The sequence below is a fragment of the Anser brachyrhynchus genome (assembly GCF_964034855.1).
Source record: "Anser brachyrhynchus genome assembly, chromosome: 6".
In the NCBI taxonomy this organism is placed as follows: Eukaryota; Metazoa; Chordata; class Aves; order Anseriformes; family Anatidae; genus Anser; species Anser brachyrhynchus.
This window is the reverse complement of record NC_137700.1, coordinates 19,132,479-19,152,174: the sequence shown is the minus strand read 5'-3', so window position 1 is coordinate 19,152,174 and position 19,696 is coordinate 19,132,479. Positions and strand designations below refer to the sequence as shown.

The following is a 19,696-nucleotide window of genomic DNA, read 5'->3' as shown; positions in this document are numbered from 1 at the left end:
TGATTAAAAGCTTAGTCATTCTCTTCAGTTCCTCCTGGACTACTGCCCTGGGTGGGAACTGAGCTGGAGTTTGACATGGTACAGTGGGCCAGGATATTGGTCTGTGTATTGACAAAAAGCCTGTTTAAAGAGCAAGATGTTAGTAACGTTCATTTGATGGTTTTATCCTTTTGAAGCAGCAAACTGGTACAGTTTTGAAGTGATTTTTCTTTCCACATGAAAATTACCTAAGACTTGTTTTACAGATTTAGCTTACGAAGGCTTTTTTTTTCCTTTTTTTTCCTCTTTTTTTTTTTTTCCTTTTTTTTCTCTCCTGTTATATCAGGAAAGAACAGACCTCTTTTCATTGGGAAATGAAAGCTTAGGGGCTTAGGGAAATGTAGACTTAGGTAATCATTCTGCCTGTCTGTGTTTCTGGGTGCGCAGAGGGTTCTGTGTGGTTCCTTCACTCCAGATTCCTCTACAAATCAAAGGAGGAATGTGTTCAGTTGTTGGGGGTCTCTCTGGTTCTCCAGCTCTCTCTGTGTTGACCTCATCCACGTCTCTCTTGGAACAAGCTGGAGATCACTGAATTTCTATTTGATACGTGATTTTTTGTCAGATAGGGGTCAACAGAAGGGAGTGTGTTAGACAGAACGTAAGGCTGCTTAGAGCTGTGTTCTCTGCACCTTTGTCAAGTCTTTGCAAAGTATACTAATTAGTCCCTGCAGCTTTCACTTAAGCACTGAGAAGTAATGTTAACAAGGTTTTGCATGCTGGTACTCTTCAGGTACAAGCTCTGGGGGAAGGAGGAGGAAATCTGCCCTCTCTGTTGAAGGAGTAAGCAGCTTCATTGCTTCAGAAGCAATGATTGTGATCTTTTTATTTCCAGAGGGGGAATAACCCACCAGAAAGTTTCCTTGCAATACAGCAGCTATTGAATGCAACATGTAAATTCTATAGAAAGAATTTAGTTATGATAGAAAAACAATGTTCTTATAGTTCTTTTCCTGACTTTCTGAGGAGACTGTAATTATCAAAATTGCTTTCCGGTGGCAATCGTTACTCTGTGGCTGGATTTTTGGCAGCTCCTTATTCTCACTGTGGCATTAGCAGGCTAAATCATTGGCTTTCACAGATGAAGTTCACTGGCTTTCACAAACAACCGGAATTTTCAGGGCTAGCTGTTCAATAGAGTGTTCAAAAAAATTTCAAATGTTTTGCATTTGGGATATTTTGCTGTGGTGAAGTGATCTATGAGACTGGTTTTAAATCTAGAAATTGTCCATTCTGTGACTCCATAACAAGGACAAATTGTTTTGGTTAGAGTTGGAAGATTACCCTCTAAAGCGGGGGTGAAAATAGGTTTTAACAGGCATTCCACAGGTGCTGTGTGGGTGTTGTGAGTTGAGTTACTATACAGAATACAGGTGTAGGCATTTGTTAATCTTTTATATTCTTTCCCTATATTTTTTTTAAGCATATGAGGAGCACTTTAACTGAAGAATATTTTCCATACTGCAATTCCCGTAATACAGTTTGCAGTTTGATGACAATTCTGTAAAGAAAATGTGGGATGAAGAACACTGGAAGGGTTTTAGAGACTTGGGCCCTTTATAAACAGGCATCTTTGGTTTCAGTGGCTGATTCCTTTAAAAAAAATATATATGCACATACATATATATGCCTTCTTAGACTGAGATGCTAAGGTAGGAATATATATTTTTTTGATACTAGGTTAGCTTGAAAAATGCTTGAAGTGAAGGATTATTTTCTTTTGGAAGAGCATGGTTGGCAAGACGGGGTGGGACTCCATATGCAGAATCTTCTTTGCTCTGTATTGCGAGCTGCGGCCCGTGTGTGCAGTAAGCTGGCCTCACAACAGTATGTGGGCTTGCGCTAGTCCATATGGCTCTTGTTCCTGTTTGGGCCCTCTATTTCATTCTCTGCTAGATGAATCCTGTGCCAGGTGCTGTTCTTTCAGACTATGTAATTTTTAAAATGAGTGGGATTTCTTTTTTGCTCTTACTGAGATGCTGAGAATGTCGCATACATTTACCACGCTTTGCTAAGATTGCTACAGGTTCTTGTAATTAAGAACATTTCCTGCCTCCCCCCATTCCTTTCCTTTCTCCTCCTAAATGGAGTGTGTCTAAGAGGAGAACAAAAAGCAGAAGTTGTGGTTAGAGCGATGCATCCCTATGCTTACATGTTTGCTGTCATCTGTCAGTGTAGTTTCTCTTATTTATTCCTGCATTTGCCTTGTGGCAGGAGCAAACTACCCTCATGCTATGTTTATGCAATGCCTGTGTGCTGAGGCTGCTGCTATGCAATCCTACAGCAAACTGTGCCTCTTCTCTTAGAGAGAATATTGCAGAATGTGGCTGGCATATTTAAGATCTATTGGGAAGTGGAGGTAGAAGGTAGGAAACTTACTTTTGAAATACACAAATAACACAATTGCATCTCACATTTGGGCTGAAAGATGTTTATTTCAGAAAAGTAGGAGCTTTCTGCCTGAGCAAAAACAACTTCTTCAATGTTGTGTAAAAATTGACTGTTATAATACAGTGTAAAAGATTTGTTCCCTTTCAGAAGGCAATTATGCTTATTAGCTTTGAAGGTGAGGTCTCTGAAGGATTACACTTTTTAAAAATTCTGTTCACTTTTCAGAAATTATATTCTAATAATAAACTAAAAGGTAAATTGATTGGATAGGCTTTGAGTGTGATTTATCATTTTAACACTGTGGTATTGTCCTACAAAATTTTTTTAATGCTGCATTAATACATGACAAGAATAATCCAGAAGAAAGGAAACAGAGAGAGGTTATTTTCATTTTAAATAAACTCTCCCAGACAAAAGAACTCTACTACAATTTTTATATAAATGTTATTCACAGTCCTTAAAATTATAAGACAAGATATTGATTGTAGTGTGGCTTCAGATGCATAGAGGGAATGTAATAGTTGTGTCTTAGTCAACAGGTGAGGAAGTCACACTGCTCAGCCAGAAGTCACACTGCTCAGCCAGAAGTATAAATGAAAAGTGCTCTGGATACGTGTCTTAGAACTTGTGAGTGTGCTGCAAATGATAGTCTGATACTGTAACAATACGAAAGCAATGAAATTTTACTTCATTGGGCAATACTAACTAGTCAATGACACAAATGCCTAAGTCAACTTTTTAAAAACCAGGTAACCCAGAAATATAAAAGACTTAGCTGTTGTTGATGCTGAGTGGATTTTATTTACAGTTTTTGGAAAGACTTATGTTGCAGTTTCCCCTTAGCTTGAGGGGATTTTGGATCGAATCTGTGTTTAGTTAAATTGTATTTATTGATGGGAAATTAGACGCTCATTAGTAGCATGGTGTTCATCTCAGGGTAGTGACTGCTAGCGAGAAGTATGCAGGGGCACCAAGTAGTAATGCTAAATGTTTAGAACTTGTGGAGCACATGAAACTGAGTTTCTGTATGAAAAACAGAAACATTCTGTAGGAATGTATATTTCTGTATGAAAAGATTTGAAATGCTACACCTTAGAGATGGTTTGTTTGATAAATTATTTGGTCATGAGAATTACAGTGCTGCATTGAGTGATTTACCTGGCCTCACTTCAGCAGCCTGTCCCTATGAAATGAAACGTAAAATACAAGGATTTGTCTGCGCTAGTAGTTTCAGTGATGGTTGCCAGTCCTCCCTTTCCATCTACTCCATGCTCTTCGGTTCCTAGACACACAGTGAAAAAAGGAGTCTGTTCCAGATGAAACCAGGGGACAGAAACTGATGTTCCTCTCCATGTTCCATGACACATGGGATGGGGAAGGGGGTGGAATTCCCCATCCCTCCTTTATCAGGAGGGACTGCTGGGATGGCCTGTTATACCATGTGCCCTGAGAAGATCTCAAGGCCTCCCAAGACCAATATTACCGGGGCCTGATGGTCACGTGTCTGTCTGCCATTCCTTCTTGCTGTAGCCTTTAACTTTTTCCCTACTTCTCCCTCACCTTTAGCATTCCTGCTTTTTAACTGCTGATTTTTCTTCCATGTTTTCTTCCTCCTTATCCATTTATCTACTCTTCCGTTCATTTTTTGTCCTGATTTGTGGTTCCTCTAACAATTTTCACAGCCTATGTCCCTATCACAATCTCTTTTAAGAACATGGGGGGAGTATGTAGGGACTGGAAATCCTATATGTGTTGACTGGTCGTAGTGGGCAAACTTAGACTTGTGGCATGTAGCCATGTAAAGTGTTTTTTTTTTTCCTTTTTTTTTTTTTCTTGTGGAGTCTTTTCTCGTTAGAGGCCAGGAGAATGTTGGCCTCTGTGCTTAAGTCTTGCTCATGGCTGTAGGTGTGAGCAGCCAAGGGGCTGTGTCTGCTGGAAGCTGATAGAGCAAACCTAAACCTGGCCAGTGAAGGTACCCCCACCCCACCTAGACAGCTGATGTGATCATTACTAGCCCGAGGTACTCATTTGTCAAAATTATGAGCATCTGAGAGCAGGTTTTTTAGAATGAAAATGTCACACAAGCCAGTGCAAAGTATGCAGATTTACTTTCCCATTTTATATCTCACCTGCAATTTGTGCTTTAATTTTTCTTCATTAAGTTTTCTCCAAACTTAACATTTGAAGTTACACACAAAAGGGGTGGGTTGGAAGAAGAAATCTACAGAAATATTTTCTCCTCCCAGTCTGTCAGATTTGTGGAATATGGGGTAGTTAGCATTTTATTGTGGCATATGTCCTGATAAGGAGATTTCTACATCAAAGATGCAGGAGAAAGCAGCTCTTCTACAGACAATGGAAGGAACCAAGCTAGAGCAGAAAGACCTCCAACCCTAATACTGGTAGTGGTACAGGCCCTTGGGTGAGGGGTTGGGAATGTAGAGGGCAAGGGCATAATTGCCTAGGGATTTTTTTTGTTCAGGTGCCCTCCTTGGGGGCACCCAATTTGAGCTAATGCTGTAACTCTGCAGAAGCTGCTTTTTGGTTATTAATGTTGCAGAAGCTAGAGTTGTACCACGTTATGGTGATAGACTTGCATAATTTCCATACCATTACGGTGATGGGAAGTACTCAGGATTTTCTTACTACATAATGCTCTGAATAGGAAGAATTCAGGTGTTCCATAAAGCTACAGAATATTCATTTTCAGCCATCAAATAATGAAAGTTAATATCATACGTTAGGAAAAGGGGACCTCTAGAGATCAAGTCCAGTACCCTGCTCAAAGCAGAGCAAACTTCCAAGTTCGGTCAGGTTGCTCAGGTGCTGTCTGGTCAACCTTGGAATATATAAGGATGAAAATGTCATGGTCTCTCTGGGCCAAAGTATACTCGTCTTTCTAAAATCTTCTAAACTATCAGCACAGAATCGTGTCATATGTTTTATTTTGCTCCATTGTTCTTGCCAAGCAGGGAAAGATTGATTTTATTTTTAACCACTTTCCCTTAAATAAAAAAATCTTTTTCCATAGATTTTTATCATGAGCACTTAAAGATGAAGATTGTATTTGTTTATCTTACTGTTTATAAGGTTTCAGGATATAAATAATACTAATGAGGTTGCTTTTGGTTCAACTGGGGAAAGAATTGCATATTTAGAAGCACTTAAGTCTGAGTATCATAAATGTTTCTCAGCCAAGAAGGCTGTCTTAAACTCCCTAAATCATCTGTATTCCTTACACCCTTGTAGTTTCTAACTACAAGTGTTAGTGATGAGAACATTTACTTTGACACTGGCTTTTCCTCAATGGAAAAATTGACCTTATTATCATTGGTGCAAAACCACTGGAGTTAGAGAAATGAGTGTATTCTGTTAAGGCCTATTATGCTAAGGGGTTGGCAATTAAGATAATAATTTGCTCCAAAGCAAGAAATTGATACTTAAAAGAATAACTACTTAAACAAAACCCTTGAAATCAAAAACTTCTTATGCCATTTAATTAGATGAACCTTCGAATGTTACATTTTTTTGGGTGTTCTTCCACACTATTGATAGCATTATAAATAAATAAATAAATAAAAAGGAAAACCAAACCTAGTCACTTTTAGCCATTTAAGGAAAATAGGGAAGTCGGTGTTTGAACAGGTAAAGAACATTTTGGCAAAACTGCTGCTGCTGTGTTAAGCCGGAAGTTCTTCACCATTTCCCTTCTTCCAGGGAAAGACCATTATTCCCTCATGAGATAGGGAGATGATGATAACATGGCAATGCAGGTTTGTTTCTGATGCTCACTGTGATTTTATGCTTTAGGAAGAACAGCAGAACTCTGATATATATGAAAGTACAGTCAGTAAAGATAAAAATTTCAGTGTTCTGCAGTGTCTGTAGGGTCCTCATCCTCAGGTTTTTCTTGTATCGATGAGACTTGCATTATATTTTGGATGTTTTTTCTACTGAACACAATTCTCTTAGAGGATATTGCCTGTGGTGTACCCCTTGTTTTAAGGTGAAGAATTATGTTGAACCCGCTGAATCATAACAGCTAGTGCCATATGAGAGGATACAAACAGGCTTGCTGCTTTGTTTTGTAGTATTTTGTCTCTGAGATAAAGATAAAGCTGAATTCTGACCAGTTTGAAGGCCCTTCATGTGACTGAACTTCTGATAAGACATTCAATTAAAATATTGAAATTATTTATTTGAACTTCTGTGATTTTTTTTTTGCAATAAAAACCTGCTCAACTCAGTTGTTTTTTTAAGGGACTTAAACATCTTATTTCTCATATATTTAGAGTTCAAGGAAACTGCATTTACTGGCTTTATCATATAAGAAATGCACCAGAGGGTTCATTGTCACTTGCTTTGAGCCCAGGAAGACACAATCTCCTTCTGATTCATTCCAACTGTGAAAGTTGGAGCTAGCATATGAAGTAAACTGGGGGTTTAAACTTCTGTTAACAGACAGTAGTCTCTTAAGGTAACAGACACAGTGACAATGCAGTTCAATACTGAACTCATTCTAGAAGCAACTATTTTTAATGCCTTCAACAAAGTAATTATTATGGTTTCATAGATTTTGAAATTACTTTTGTTAGTAAAGATGTTTTTACAGAATGTTCTTTTATAAATATAACTGTGAAAGTGTCTTTTCTCTGAAAAATAACAATATTTTGAAAGTTGTCCCCATTTTCTGAATCAAAACCACGAGCTCAAAAGTTGCACTTCCTTGGTTGTGAAAAATTCAGATATTTTTCATGCTTTAAGATCCGTTGCTTGGTGTTCACAAATAAGCAATCAGTAAATGGCTGAACGGACATGTGACTTTGGGATGCAAAGCTTTGTATTTCTCCAATAAAAATCCGTGAAATTCTGCAATTTTTAGACATTGGTTGCAGAGTATATACCATATTTATAGCTATTGTGGTACGGTGTGTATTTTTAAAGTAGGGTATTGGGTTGTACTCGGGAGCTCGTCACAGTACTCTGAATGTGATGCAAAATTCTCTCAAGCGTAAGGAAGAACAGGAGTGTGTGATGTGGCTGTCCGCCATGTTGGTGGGGAAACATCTTGAGAACAAATCCAGCTGTTCAAACCTGTGTTTCAATATTTGCTTTCTGTGGATTTATGTAATATAAATCACCTGTTGTACAGTATAAATCATTGGATCAGAGTACTATACTTTTCTGATACTACCGAAGCATATTCAATGCAAAACATAATATGCTCATTGTTAGCTCTTTTACACATTTCTAGCATTTATTTTGTAAAACTGTGCTGGGTTTTGTGCTTTTTGAATTTCCTTCAACGTTATTAAGAATTAAATAACCTTCTGCACTGAAGTGCCATCAGGGAAGATGAATAGAAGTTCTAATCTAAAAGGAGTCTGTAAAGGATAACTTCTAATTTTTATAGGAATGCTAAAACAAAGAAATCGAGTTTTATATTTGCTGCTTTTCTTGACAAATACTGATGCTGTAAATTATACAGCTGTTCTTCCTCTGTATGGATTTTTGCAATAGTCACAGCGATTTATAGGTGCAGAGTGCAGCTGCTGGAAGTCATTTGTTCTCATTTATGCATTAAATCTATCATACACAAACGCATTAACATTCGGTACAGAGCTCAAGGGCATAAGCTTTTTCTTTCCTGCTCTGAGTTGCTGTCCTGTAAGTGTTTGCAAGGTGTGCAGAAAACAACATTAAAAAAAATTAAACTGATATGCAAGAAAAAAGGGAAGCAGTGCTGTACATGATAAATACTTGAAACCAGCTAATTTTGCAGTTTAAACTGAACAGCTAAAAATAAATGTACTGTTAAAACATTTCTGAAATTGGTAATGCTAATAAGCTTGTTTTGATGGATTAGCACTTCAGTTCCAATTGCTGGAGTGCCACTCTTTATGCATGTCAGTTGGACGTATGTCCACATTACAGCAACTTAACGTTCTCTGCAGTGTTTGAATTGTGTGCATCCTAAAATAGTGTGTGAGGATACATCATTGAGTTATTTGATTCAGCTTGCTTTAGTTCTGGACTTTTTGATCATAAAAAAAAGGAAATAGCTTATTTTAAGTTGTTAGCAAGTATTTATAAGAAATATTTTTTAAAAAAATGTTAAACTGCAACTGGAGTTTGACAGGTGAGTAGTGGCAAGCACCATAAATATTTGTTGAGTATGTAATTTGAGAAAATTGCAGTTGAAACAGGCTGCCTGATATGAGTTGTGTATCTGCTTATCTATGATTGTTTCACATCTCTCACGCTGAGACATTAAATCTAGGAAAACTTCAGTGTGCTCAGTTCAGGACCAGGAGAAACTTACACCTAGGGGAACTTGAGCTGATTTGTTGGAGACAGGCCCTGAACTCATGTGATAGATGGAATATGCTTAGACATGGTGTTTAGTTTCACTGAGGTGTGTGTAAGTGATCTTTAAGTCTTAATTTCCTTCCCCTCTCAGTTTTAAGGCAATAATGTGGATTCTCATGAGGTGGACACTAACCTCATAGAAACAATAAGCTAAGTTTGTTGTGGATTTGGTGGAATGGATGGGCCTTCTGGAGGTCAAAGAAATGACTCCTCTTCAAGTCATCTATATTTCTTCTGTATTTCTTCTCTCCCTCTCCTTCATGCCTTCTTTACCCGTCTCCTCCTCCTGAAGATGGGATAAGACCTTCTGGAGGTTCCTAACTTCAGATCTGGTGTTTAACCTGGGCCCCTCTCCCTGACAAATGCTTCCTGCTCTAGTTCTAGACATGCTCATTTATGACAAATGTGCCCATAACTGTACGAGGAGAAAACCTTTATGAGCTAATACATTAAGTGGTATATGTGTGCAGAAAAAGGATTGCTGGACTTAAAAATTCTGTTCCATTAATTCTTAGAGGGAAAAATTGCTTTGCTACCTTTCAAACTCAGCTACTCCATCTGGGAGATGGATAGTTACCAGAGCAGGGTATTAGAAGCGTGGGGACCAAATTCTGAAATAATGGATAGAGAAGTGACAGCAAGGTGTTGCTCTGTCATCTGTAAGGAGACAAGAACTTGATGAAACACATGAGTGTTGTGCAGCAGTTGCAATCTGATGCAAAGAAGTCATCAAAAGAAACAACATTACCCTAACTGAACAGCAAATTCCAGAAAAAAAAAAAAACTACAAACAACAACAAACAAAAAAGCAACAACAACCTGGGATTTAAACAGATGTGATCTGCTTTTGATTCTTGTGCACGATAGCTGTGCTTTTCTGTGGTATTATATATTAGCTTGAGTATTATTAACAATAAATAGCTGTAGGTACAGAGAAAATTGCAAGACTTCACTTCAGGTGGAACCTGAGTCCAGTAAATCATGGTTTTATAAAGGCAGCACAGAATCTTTGTAGAGGCAAAGTGTGCTACTTATGGTTTAGTCCTTAAAACCATGACTTCCAGTCAGCTTAAATAACAAGAGTGATTCAGTCAATGAGAACGCACAGAGCTGTGTTTAAATATCTTCCTGTGATTCATTGCTGTTCTGAATTTATGGGCGTGCCTCCTCCGGGGCGTTTGACTTGCTGTGGATGTGTTACACATCAGAAGTGAGGCTCTTCATAGGCAAGTTTACCAATACCATGATGCTGCAACTTTATACAATGCTGTGTGAAATAAAACACAGTGTTTTAAAAACAATAACACATTGAATGTTTTAGACGAAAGCTGAAGGGAAAAAAAAAAAGCTTATTTTTATGCATCTTAGTATGCAATTTGGCAGTGGCATAACCCTATTTGTATGATTGCTGTGCTCATGTAGAAGGCCTTGTTGATCTGCAGCTTTCTTGAAAGTTGGATCATGTTAAGGTACAGAAAGTTTTTACCAAGTGTTTGGTTACCAAATCTAAAACTGACCATGTGCTTTACAAACACTGCATTGTATAAATGCAGGCTTAGAGACTCTGAAAGAAACTTAGGTGTGTCTGCTTGGCTTTTTGATGAGTTGTAAAGGCTGGGAATGGGATGACTTGTCTTGCGAGGAGAGGATGAGCGGTCCAGGCTTGTTCAGTCTGGAGAAAATCTGGGGGGAACCTGACAGCAGCCCCTGGTACCTACAAGAAGCTCATTGAGAAGACTGAGGTAAGACCAGAGCCCTCCTGAGGTCCCTTTCAGCCTGCATTACCCCATGTTACCATGAAAGCTAATATTGCACTGGCTTTCTAGACTCAGTGGTGGTTCTTCCACATCTTCTATGATGCTCCCTTCACAGAGGGAAGCCCATCATTGGGACCCTTTATGTATGTATATGTACATATATGCATGCATATATCTATGGTTATAGTCTAGATTCATCTTTGCAATCACTTTGTCCTATGCTTTGTTCTCTCTGTATTTTTTATTAACCTAATTGGGAAAGAACCTGGGCTTTATTCTCAGCAAACGCAGGAGCTTCCCACTCTTGCTGTAGAGATGTTGGTGTCTTTTAGGCAAGGCCCACACAGTCTCGCCTGACTGCACAACAAGACATCATTCTCATGACAGAACTCTTATCCAATTCTTAACTCTGTGGCACTCATTTTGTGGGCAGTGCTCAAATCTGAGAGGAAAGCTTTCTTACATGTCAACTCTTATTTTTTGCATGATCCTGTAAAACCCGTAACTGTACCTCACTGCCACTTGCATCTTTACAGTGCAATTCTTGAATCACTTGTTTGTGAGTTCATGTGAGAATTTGGGGTTGATAATGAGTTTGGTGTCTAGTTGACCCCTAAACCTATCTTTGAAGGGCACACAGACAATTACAGTCTAATGCACATATTTTTGTTCAGTAATTTTGTAAGCAATAAAATGTACCTATTTGTTTTGTCTGAGTTCTTCACATTTCTGCACTGTTCCTTGAGTGAGCTGTGTTACAAGTAGGTAGTAATATATGCTAAGCTGTTTGGTGCGGCTTTTACTGCTTGCCTGGGTGCTTTTTATCACTACATGCACATTCTGATGGTCAGAAAACATATGCTGTAGTCTCTTTATATTGTCATAATATCACCCTTTTAATTTATATTTGCATCTTAAATGTCTTACTTTTTTCCCTATTTCTTCACGCAAAATGGAAAGATGAGGAACTGTTTTAAGACAGGAGTCAGTATTGGCTTTTTTATTTTTTGTTTATTTAATGTAACTATTTTGCTTGATTCGCTTGTCTTTTACTTCCCTCAATTTATTTTCTGTGTCCCAGTGATCACAGGTATTCCATCTCCTGAGCTACAACCAAGTTATTTGCATTTTCTAAAGTTTTTTCTTAATGTAATCTCTAACAGTTGAACACATCCCTGCCACCAGTGTAACAATGTTGAGCATGGAATCTGGCAAAGGACTAGTCGAGGGAGAAGTCAAGAGGCAGAGGCTAAAATCCATTAATTGAGGCAGGTGTGGGGAGCTAGGGTCTATTTGCTACATTTTTCATAAATCTCACAGTAAAATCATACATTTCTTTTCTTCCCCTTCCAAGGAATCCTAGCGGCAAGGGGAAGTACTCAGAGGCATCTGTATAGGGCGCTGGGGGGGGTGCCCAGTTTCCTTTGGAGCTGAAGTAGAAGTTAGATGGCTGCGTGGAGGCAGGGTCTGCCAGGATAAGGTCCCCTCTCCTTGATGAAGTCCCTGGAAGGTGAAGGGAGAGAAACAGAGAGAAATCCTATGAACAGTTTGCCCAAAATGCATCTTCCATTGCCTGGCACCCTTCCTGTTCCCAGAGCTCCCAGAAACACTTCTGTAAGTGCTGATCCCGTCCCAGCTAGAATTCCCTGAAATCTTTCTTCTCCTTCTTTCCTGCATTCTTCCCTGTCTACGAGTCTAAGAGACAGAAACTGAAACAGAGTAAAATAATTTTAATCTACTGAGAATGCATATCACGGTGTTTACAGCATTTCTTACTGTTTGTATAGAATTGAATGTGATAACAAGACTCATAAAACCCCGAAGAATACCTGCAAAACTTGTGTGAAGTTTTGGGTGCCAGAGGGGAGCATGACAACTTATTTTGTGTTACAGCTACTTTTTTTTCCTGCTCTTTGGGTTTGTCGTGAAGACTTGTGGTGCTTTGTTTATTATTGAAAATGGATGTTGTGTTGGTGTCCTGCTGTTACTGGCTTTGTGCTACGGGCTTGGCAGTTTTGGATTCTGTAGGAACCACTCATTCCTGGTTACACAGTACTTTTTTTGGATGGAAAAAGTCCTTTGGAAGGATTTTCAAGTTTGATCATTTGCGTATGATGCTGCAGCACAGTAAGAATTGCTTAAGAAAAGAAGCCAGCTAGATTGAAGTGTTGTATTGACTTACCACTGTATCTCCGGGTCTGTAGCTTCCTTGCAGTACAGCAGAGAAGGGAGCATTCTGTCTTCTTGTCATTTAATTGCAGGAAAGGTAGATTCGCTAATTAGAGTAAGAGTCTGTGTTGCATGATAACCACTGGTTTTTGCTGAGAGTGCACTGGAGAAGTTGCAGATGCTTTACCGGAGCTGGAGGTGCAGTTGAATATTTGGGTTTGAGCATCCTGGGCAAAAAAGTCATTACTACACAGTGGTGATTCATTTCTGTATTGGTTTATTGATTTTTTTTTAACATTAAATATTAGTCCTCCTAAGAACATAGCTCAGTTTTCTAATTCAGGTGATCAGCTGGTGGAACAATTGTCTGCTTCTCTTCAGGGCTCCACTGTTTTTATTTTATTTGCTGTATCCCTGAGATTTCCAACTAAGCCTGAGGAAGTTAGATCCCATCCTATGTCCAATGCATTTCTTACAGTAAAAGAGAATTAAAAAAATAATAGGACTGGTTCCTTTAATATTGGATGCTCTTCATCCATAAATGTAGAAACTTTACATAGCGAGTCGTGGGTATTATGATGCTTCTGTAAATGCATGTAGAGCTTCATGCAATGCAAAGGAAAACAATTAGGAAGACTTCAGCTTGCTTCAGAGCAGACTGTGAGCAGGTTCGTGCACATTTTGTTGTTCATTACTCATTGTGCCTCTTCTCATCATTTGAAGCTGATGCCACAGGCTTTTCTTGTTCTGATGCGCTGTTTTCCCTTTTTTATTTTTTCCCTTGAATTTAATTCTCTCCTTCATCCAAGCCATTTTGCAAATATCTACTAGTATTCTTCAAAGGGACAAGATGCAGAAAGAAAATGAGGAAATTGTCTAGAGTAAAGCAGGCAGAGACAGGCGGCTGCTTACAATCCTAATGTTGACTGTCTTTTTGCCCTGAAGTCCGTAACTTTCAGCTGTCCAAATAACAGCTCCTCAGCTTGATTCCTAGAAACAGTTGAATCTCACTTCCAATTTCAAGGTTCACTTTGTTCTTTATTGTCTTGGATGGCAGAAGGCTGCAGGGTTTCAAAATCTGGGTGGATGAGGAAGGAACAAGATGGAAGTGGCAGGATCCCTGAATGCTCACAGTGTGCACAAAGCAGTGAGAGAGGAGAAATAGGCAGTGGCACTTTACAGAGGTGGCTTTTCACAGACACTTTTTTGATTTCCCTACTGTCTATGCTTCCCATTTCCCTGGAGTTCAGAATTCTTATCTCTGCCTGCTGTTCCTTTGTATAGAGTGCTTGAGACATACGCTGGCAGGGTGGGGAAGAAAATACAAGAAATATATTTAGATGCAACAGTCAAAAACTCTATTCTTAACCCTATCTACACCTCTCCTTGTCTATTGCTTATTAAGACAGACGTGTCTGGGAGAAGCAGCAGCTAAATACCAAACCTGTTTTCTCAAAGGAAGATTATGCCTAAGAAGCAGCAAAATGTCAACCTTTCATGGTACTAGTTATAAAATTAAATAAATAAAAATTTGGTGTTGTTTAACATAAGCTTTGTTCATCCGTTGTGAGATAAAGATGTTTCGATTGTAAGTACTGTTGTAGACATAGTCCATTTTCCCAATCTTTGATAAATTTAATTCGGTGTGTCCTTAAACAGATTACAGATAGATAAAACATTGTTTATACATTACTTGTCAATTTTGAAGTTTTGAAATGCTTTTGGAAATAAATGGCATGTTCTTTTGCTGACAGGATTTGAAATCTAGCAATCAGCGAGATGAAATTGCTGCCGCACGTGCATCCCTGAAAGAAAATTCTTCTCTTCTACAGTCAATATGTTCAGCTTGTTTGGAACATTCAGATGTTGCATCCCTTACAGCCAGCAAGGATTCAATTTGCAGTGAAATACAGAATGCTCTCAATGTAATTTCTAATGCTTCCCAAGGAGTTGGAAATAAAACAGGACAACCTTCATCTCACAAAGCCACTCTAGGAAGTGCGCTTGATGAGCTTGAGGTAGGTGAACCCATAAATTTAGCACACTGCAACATTTTTGGAAAAAATGGTTTGTTTTACTATTTGTATTCACTAACAACTATTGCTGTTAGAAATGGCAGACTAAAAGGTATTAGAAACCAATGCTCTGCATAGTCTTAGTCTGAATAGTATCACTATTTTATTGGGAAGAATCACTTCTTCAAAAGAGCTTGGAATTAATTCTTCATGCATGTTCATCGTTTTGCTTCCTTCAAACAGCAGTTAAGAATTACTTCCATGCACGTGAGTAATGGTGGAGGCAGAAACATCCTTGAATAAGAGGGCAGAACCCAGGAGTTCAGTTTACAAATGACAGTCATCAATGGTAATCACGGCTGCATTGACTGCATTTGAACTAGTACAATGCATGTTGAAGTTACTTACTCTGAAACTTGTCATTGGGATTATTATTTAATTTATATAATTGAAAGATTTAGAAACCCAATTATGTTTTTGTTTATGATTAAGTGATATAAGCAATATGCTTTCACAAATCGGTGTTTCTACTTCCATACTGAAGCAAATATTTGGAGAACGTCAGCTCTTCCTCTGCTTGTGACCTACTCGTAGGTTTCTCTATGGAGCATTCCCTCTTTCATATGGCTGTTCTGGCTCTTACCAGTGTAATTTTCCATTACGTTGTCAAAATTGGTAGAGCTCCTGTAGATGAGGTAACAGACCATGCTCCTCATCTGGTATAATTGATGTAGACCCAGATCAACAAAAGGAATAAAAGTTTCTAAACACATTTGCAAATATGGGCCTTTTTGGTTGTAAAAACTCAGATTTATCAGATGCCAACCTCACGACTCCAATATTGTTGATACATTTTCAAGAAAATTGAAGTTATGACTGATGATGATAGATTTTGTTTAAAACTTTCAATGAAAGGTGAGAGGAATAGATTGAAGTCCATATATTTAACACAAATCTTGTACTGGCTGTGCATTGATCAAAATGGATCTCTTAGTCATACGCTAAGTTGAATCTGACTTTTTTTTTTTTTTTTTTTTCCCTCAGAGGAACAGGCTATGATTGCATGTTACATGTTATGTATGCTTTTTGCTTACACTGGGTTTTAAAGTTACAGTTCGGAAGCTATTTTCTTACTTAGTGAAAGAAAAAGCAACATTTAAGTGTCACAAGTGATTTGTTACAATGACACCCTGAATGAAAATGTAATTTAAATTAGAGTTATTGTTTATCTGTTTTACTTAACAAAATAAACAAACAAAATGAGTAAGTGCTTGTATCTTCTCACAGCAGATGAATTCATCTTGACTGTATGCTAGTAGTACCATTTTAATGAGTTTTTTTTTTTTTTTGGTTATCGTATTTGTTAGTTTTAAAATATAAGAATTTTGATAATCACTAAATGGAAAATTTTCTTTTGGATTGAATTTGGTTTTATTTGGAAATGTAGCAACATAGAAGCCTCACTTGTAAAAAGCCATTTCTTTATGGCCTTTTAAATTTATTTTTACCTAGATACCACAAATGGGAATTGAAGCTGTATTTGTTAGATAAGCACAATTTATAGAGTATTTAAACTTTTAAAAAATGATCTTATGAATTAGATGGTTGTGCTTTTCTTTCTCTATAGAAAGTTCTATTGGCTAAAGACCTGAAATAACCTTTGCTCTATCTTGTTGCTGCAAATACAGTGCCATGAAATAAATTGATGTAGTAAATAGTCTGTTGGGAACAAATGTCATTAAATGTTTATAGTGTAGAAAAGTATCACGGAGCTTACCCAACATCTAGTATCTAGATGGTTTGCAGTGTCATTCTTCCTTTGCCAGTGCTGGCAGTGTGAAAGTAATTACTGATTGTAAGATGAGGAAATCCGTAGTAAACCTTAGAGTAGTTAACTTCTTAAATCAGTTGATTCTCAAGAATTCGTCGTACAGGTTCCATATAAATACCACATTATTCACAAGTAAACACAAAATGGCAGTGTCACAAATTAAATTGAATAAGAATCATAGAATCATAGAGTATCCCGAGTTGGAGGGGACCCATAAGGATCATCTAGTCCAACTCTTGGCACTGCACAGGTCTGCCCAAAGTTTAGACCATGTGCCTAAGTGCACAGTCCAATCACTTTTTAAATTCAGACAGGCTTGGTGCAGTGACTACTTCACTGGGGAGCCTGTTCCAGTGTGCCACCACCCTCTCGGTGAAGAACCTCTTCCTGAAGTCTAGCCTAAACTTCCCCTGCCTCAGCTTAACACCATTCCCGCGGGTCCTATCACTGGCGTTTACAGTGAATAGGTCACCTGCCTCTCCACTCCCCTTCGCGAGGAAGTTGTAGACCGCGATGAGGTCTCCCCTCAGCCTCCTCTTCTCCAGGCTGAACAGGCCTGTGTTCAGGCCTGAAGATCTGTGTTAAAAGAACGTGGGTGTAGGTTATCTAATTCTTTTCATTGGTATTGCATCTTCTGATGTAAAGAGATCTCTAACAAAACGATCCAGGCTATGCATGCCTGACTTAGCATATCCATCTGATATGTTGTCCTTTAGTGATTGTTATGTCCTTTAGTGATTGTATGTCCTTTAGTGATTATGGCTATCTAGCACAGCAATTATATATGAGATATCAAAGTACTGTAAATTGGTCCAGAATGTCAGGAAATGGAACCAGGTTTCTGGATACCCATTATCCCTCTTTCATGAATCAGAAAACCAATGAGAGGAAGAAGATAGGGATGTGATAATTCTGATTGAATGCTAGTGTTTAAAAGCTCAGGTAGCTCAGGTAGTTAACCCTATGAAAGCAAAAAAGCAAAACTATTTGTTGCATATCTAGTGTCCTCTGATTGTTTGGAAATCAAATGATCTTTTCTGCTTAGGTATGCTTATCAGAAATACTTGATGAAATTCCTTGAAGAATCAAATCTGCAGGCAGAATCTTAAACCATTTTTTTCTTGTTACTTTTGGCTATTATTTTTTTTTGAGCTGAACTTAGTGGTGTTTTTTTTTCTTTTTTTTTTTTTTTGCTCATACATGCCAGTGCTTCTTGTACATCTTTTCATGCACTTTCTGCAAACTGTCTCCTAGGAGATGTTGTTTCTCCTTCAATTTTATCTGAGATTTTAAAGGCAGTCATCTTGCTAACTGAAATGGATAATTGGCTGTAGCCTTCAGGCATGTCTTAGTTTTCCATCACGAAGCTGTTTGTTTCTGTATTAACTTGGGAGGTTGCATTTTATTTTATGAGGGACGCTGTAGTCTAGTGTTCAAGGTGCTTACTTGAGATACAGGAGCCCAACAGTGAAGCTGCTGATCCAGTGAGTAGTGACAAAGGGGCAGAACTCCAGCAGAGGTGAGGTACCACTGAGCAGTTTGGCATACAGGATGGTAATGTGAATGTGAGAGGCAGTTTCAAATCTCTAACACAAATAAACCTGTCTTCCACATCAGAAATGAATGTCCTGACCTCTGGAAGCTGGCTATCTGTAGGATGTCTTCCCTTATCATTCCTAGATCACTGTGGATGAGTCTTTCCTGTATAAAAATAGTTTGAAGTTATCAATTTGCTATAAGTTAATAATAAAAAACTAAATATTTTAAGTATTTAAACGCTAATGACTAGCTTCATACAGTTTTCTAAACCTGTATTACTATGCTAGTTGTTAAAGTGCAATCTTTTTCATTTATAATTCTACTGTGTCTTTGGATATAGCAAAAGCAATGAAGACCTAGGTAACTCCGGGGATTAAAAATCTGTTACGCAGGGAAACAGAGTTCCCACTGCTAAGAACTGTTTGGATTCTGCTTTTAAAATCACACATTCCTACTGACAGAGGTGGCAGCTAAAAGAATTTAATTTTCCAGAATCACAGAAGCCCCTCCATTTCAGAGTCCATAAAAGCACTTCTTACTACTTCCAGTTTCCTGTACTGCATTGTCCTAATTTTCTACAATGCATATTTTGTTTGAGACAGGAAGTAAATTTGCTTGGTTACATGTAAATAGGGTGCAGTTTTGCTTTGTATTCAGCCACAATATCACTGTTGTAAGCAAGCTCAGCAAACAGAATACGTGAGAAAAAATGCCCAATATTAATATTCTTAATGTGTCTCTAAGCTATATTTGTGATGAAGTGGGATTTTACTGCCTCCACACTTCCAGAAGAGTGTCTTCAGGTACATTCCCTGCCTTCTGTGGAAATACCTGTTATAGAAAAGGACAAAGGAGTCTTAACATTTTATTTGCAGCAGGGAGGCTTCTGATGATAATACTGAGCTGGATTATTTCTCCTTTCAGGTCTGGCTTCAGGCATTGTCAAATTAGGAATTTGCCTGCAAAAAGCTAAATGATTTCCTTTGCTGGTGCCTGCTTGAACCAGTCTGGCTCCCTCCACTGCCATCAAGAGGTTAGGGTATATGGAGATGCTTCAGAGCAGGAGAGCAAGCCATCTTCCTTCTCTCCAAGCCATCTTTCTTTTCTTTGGGCTTTACCTTTAATGGCAGGGGCTGCTATGCTTCAGAAAGTTTCAGCATTGGAGAAACTTTCTTGGAGAGTGTACAAGTCAAATTTGTTCTAAGTTATAAATACTGAGAAGTTATTAACTTACTCCCAACTTCCCTGCTTCCACAAAAGCAGATGAAAATAGTGGACTGCATGTTTCCTTTGGTCTAGGTTTGTCAGTAGACAAGTAGCGATTAAAACTATGGTCCCATCCCATTTTGGCTCTGATACCAAAAGTTGCATGTGAGATTATTGCTTCCATGATCAGTGTTTATTTATTTAACATCTTTCACTTAGGAAACAAATAAGTGGTACAAATAAGGTTACTTTGTTGCTTTTATAGATGCAGAAATAGCTGCACAAATAGTTTTTTTTTTGTCTTTAAAAGATTTAAGCTCTTTTCCTCCTGTTTATGCTTCAGCTCCTTTCCAGATTGTTATGTGTATCCAGATAGGTGAAAA

At 38.2% G+C, this 19,696-nt stretch overlaps 1 protein-coding gene across 26 annotated transcripts in view; it reads left to right on the top strand.

Annotated features, from left to right (window-relative positions):
* CTNNA3 (catenin alpha 3) overlaps positions 1 to 19,696 on the top strand; it is a 488,015-nt gene that overhangs the window by 89,729 nt on the left and 378,590 nt on the right. For all 26 annotated transcript variants that reach the window (XM_080597472.1, XM_080597453.1, XM_080597454.1 and 23 more), the window contains one exon: positions 14,477 to 14,740. In XM_080597472.1, the coding sequence (XP_080453598.1) occupies positions 14,477 to 14,740 (264 nt within the window). The remainder of the gene's footprint in view (positions 1 to 14,476; positions 14,741 to 19,696) is intronic.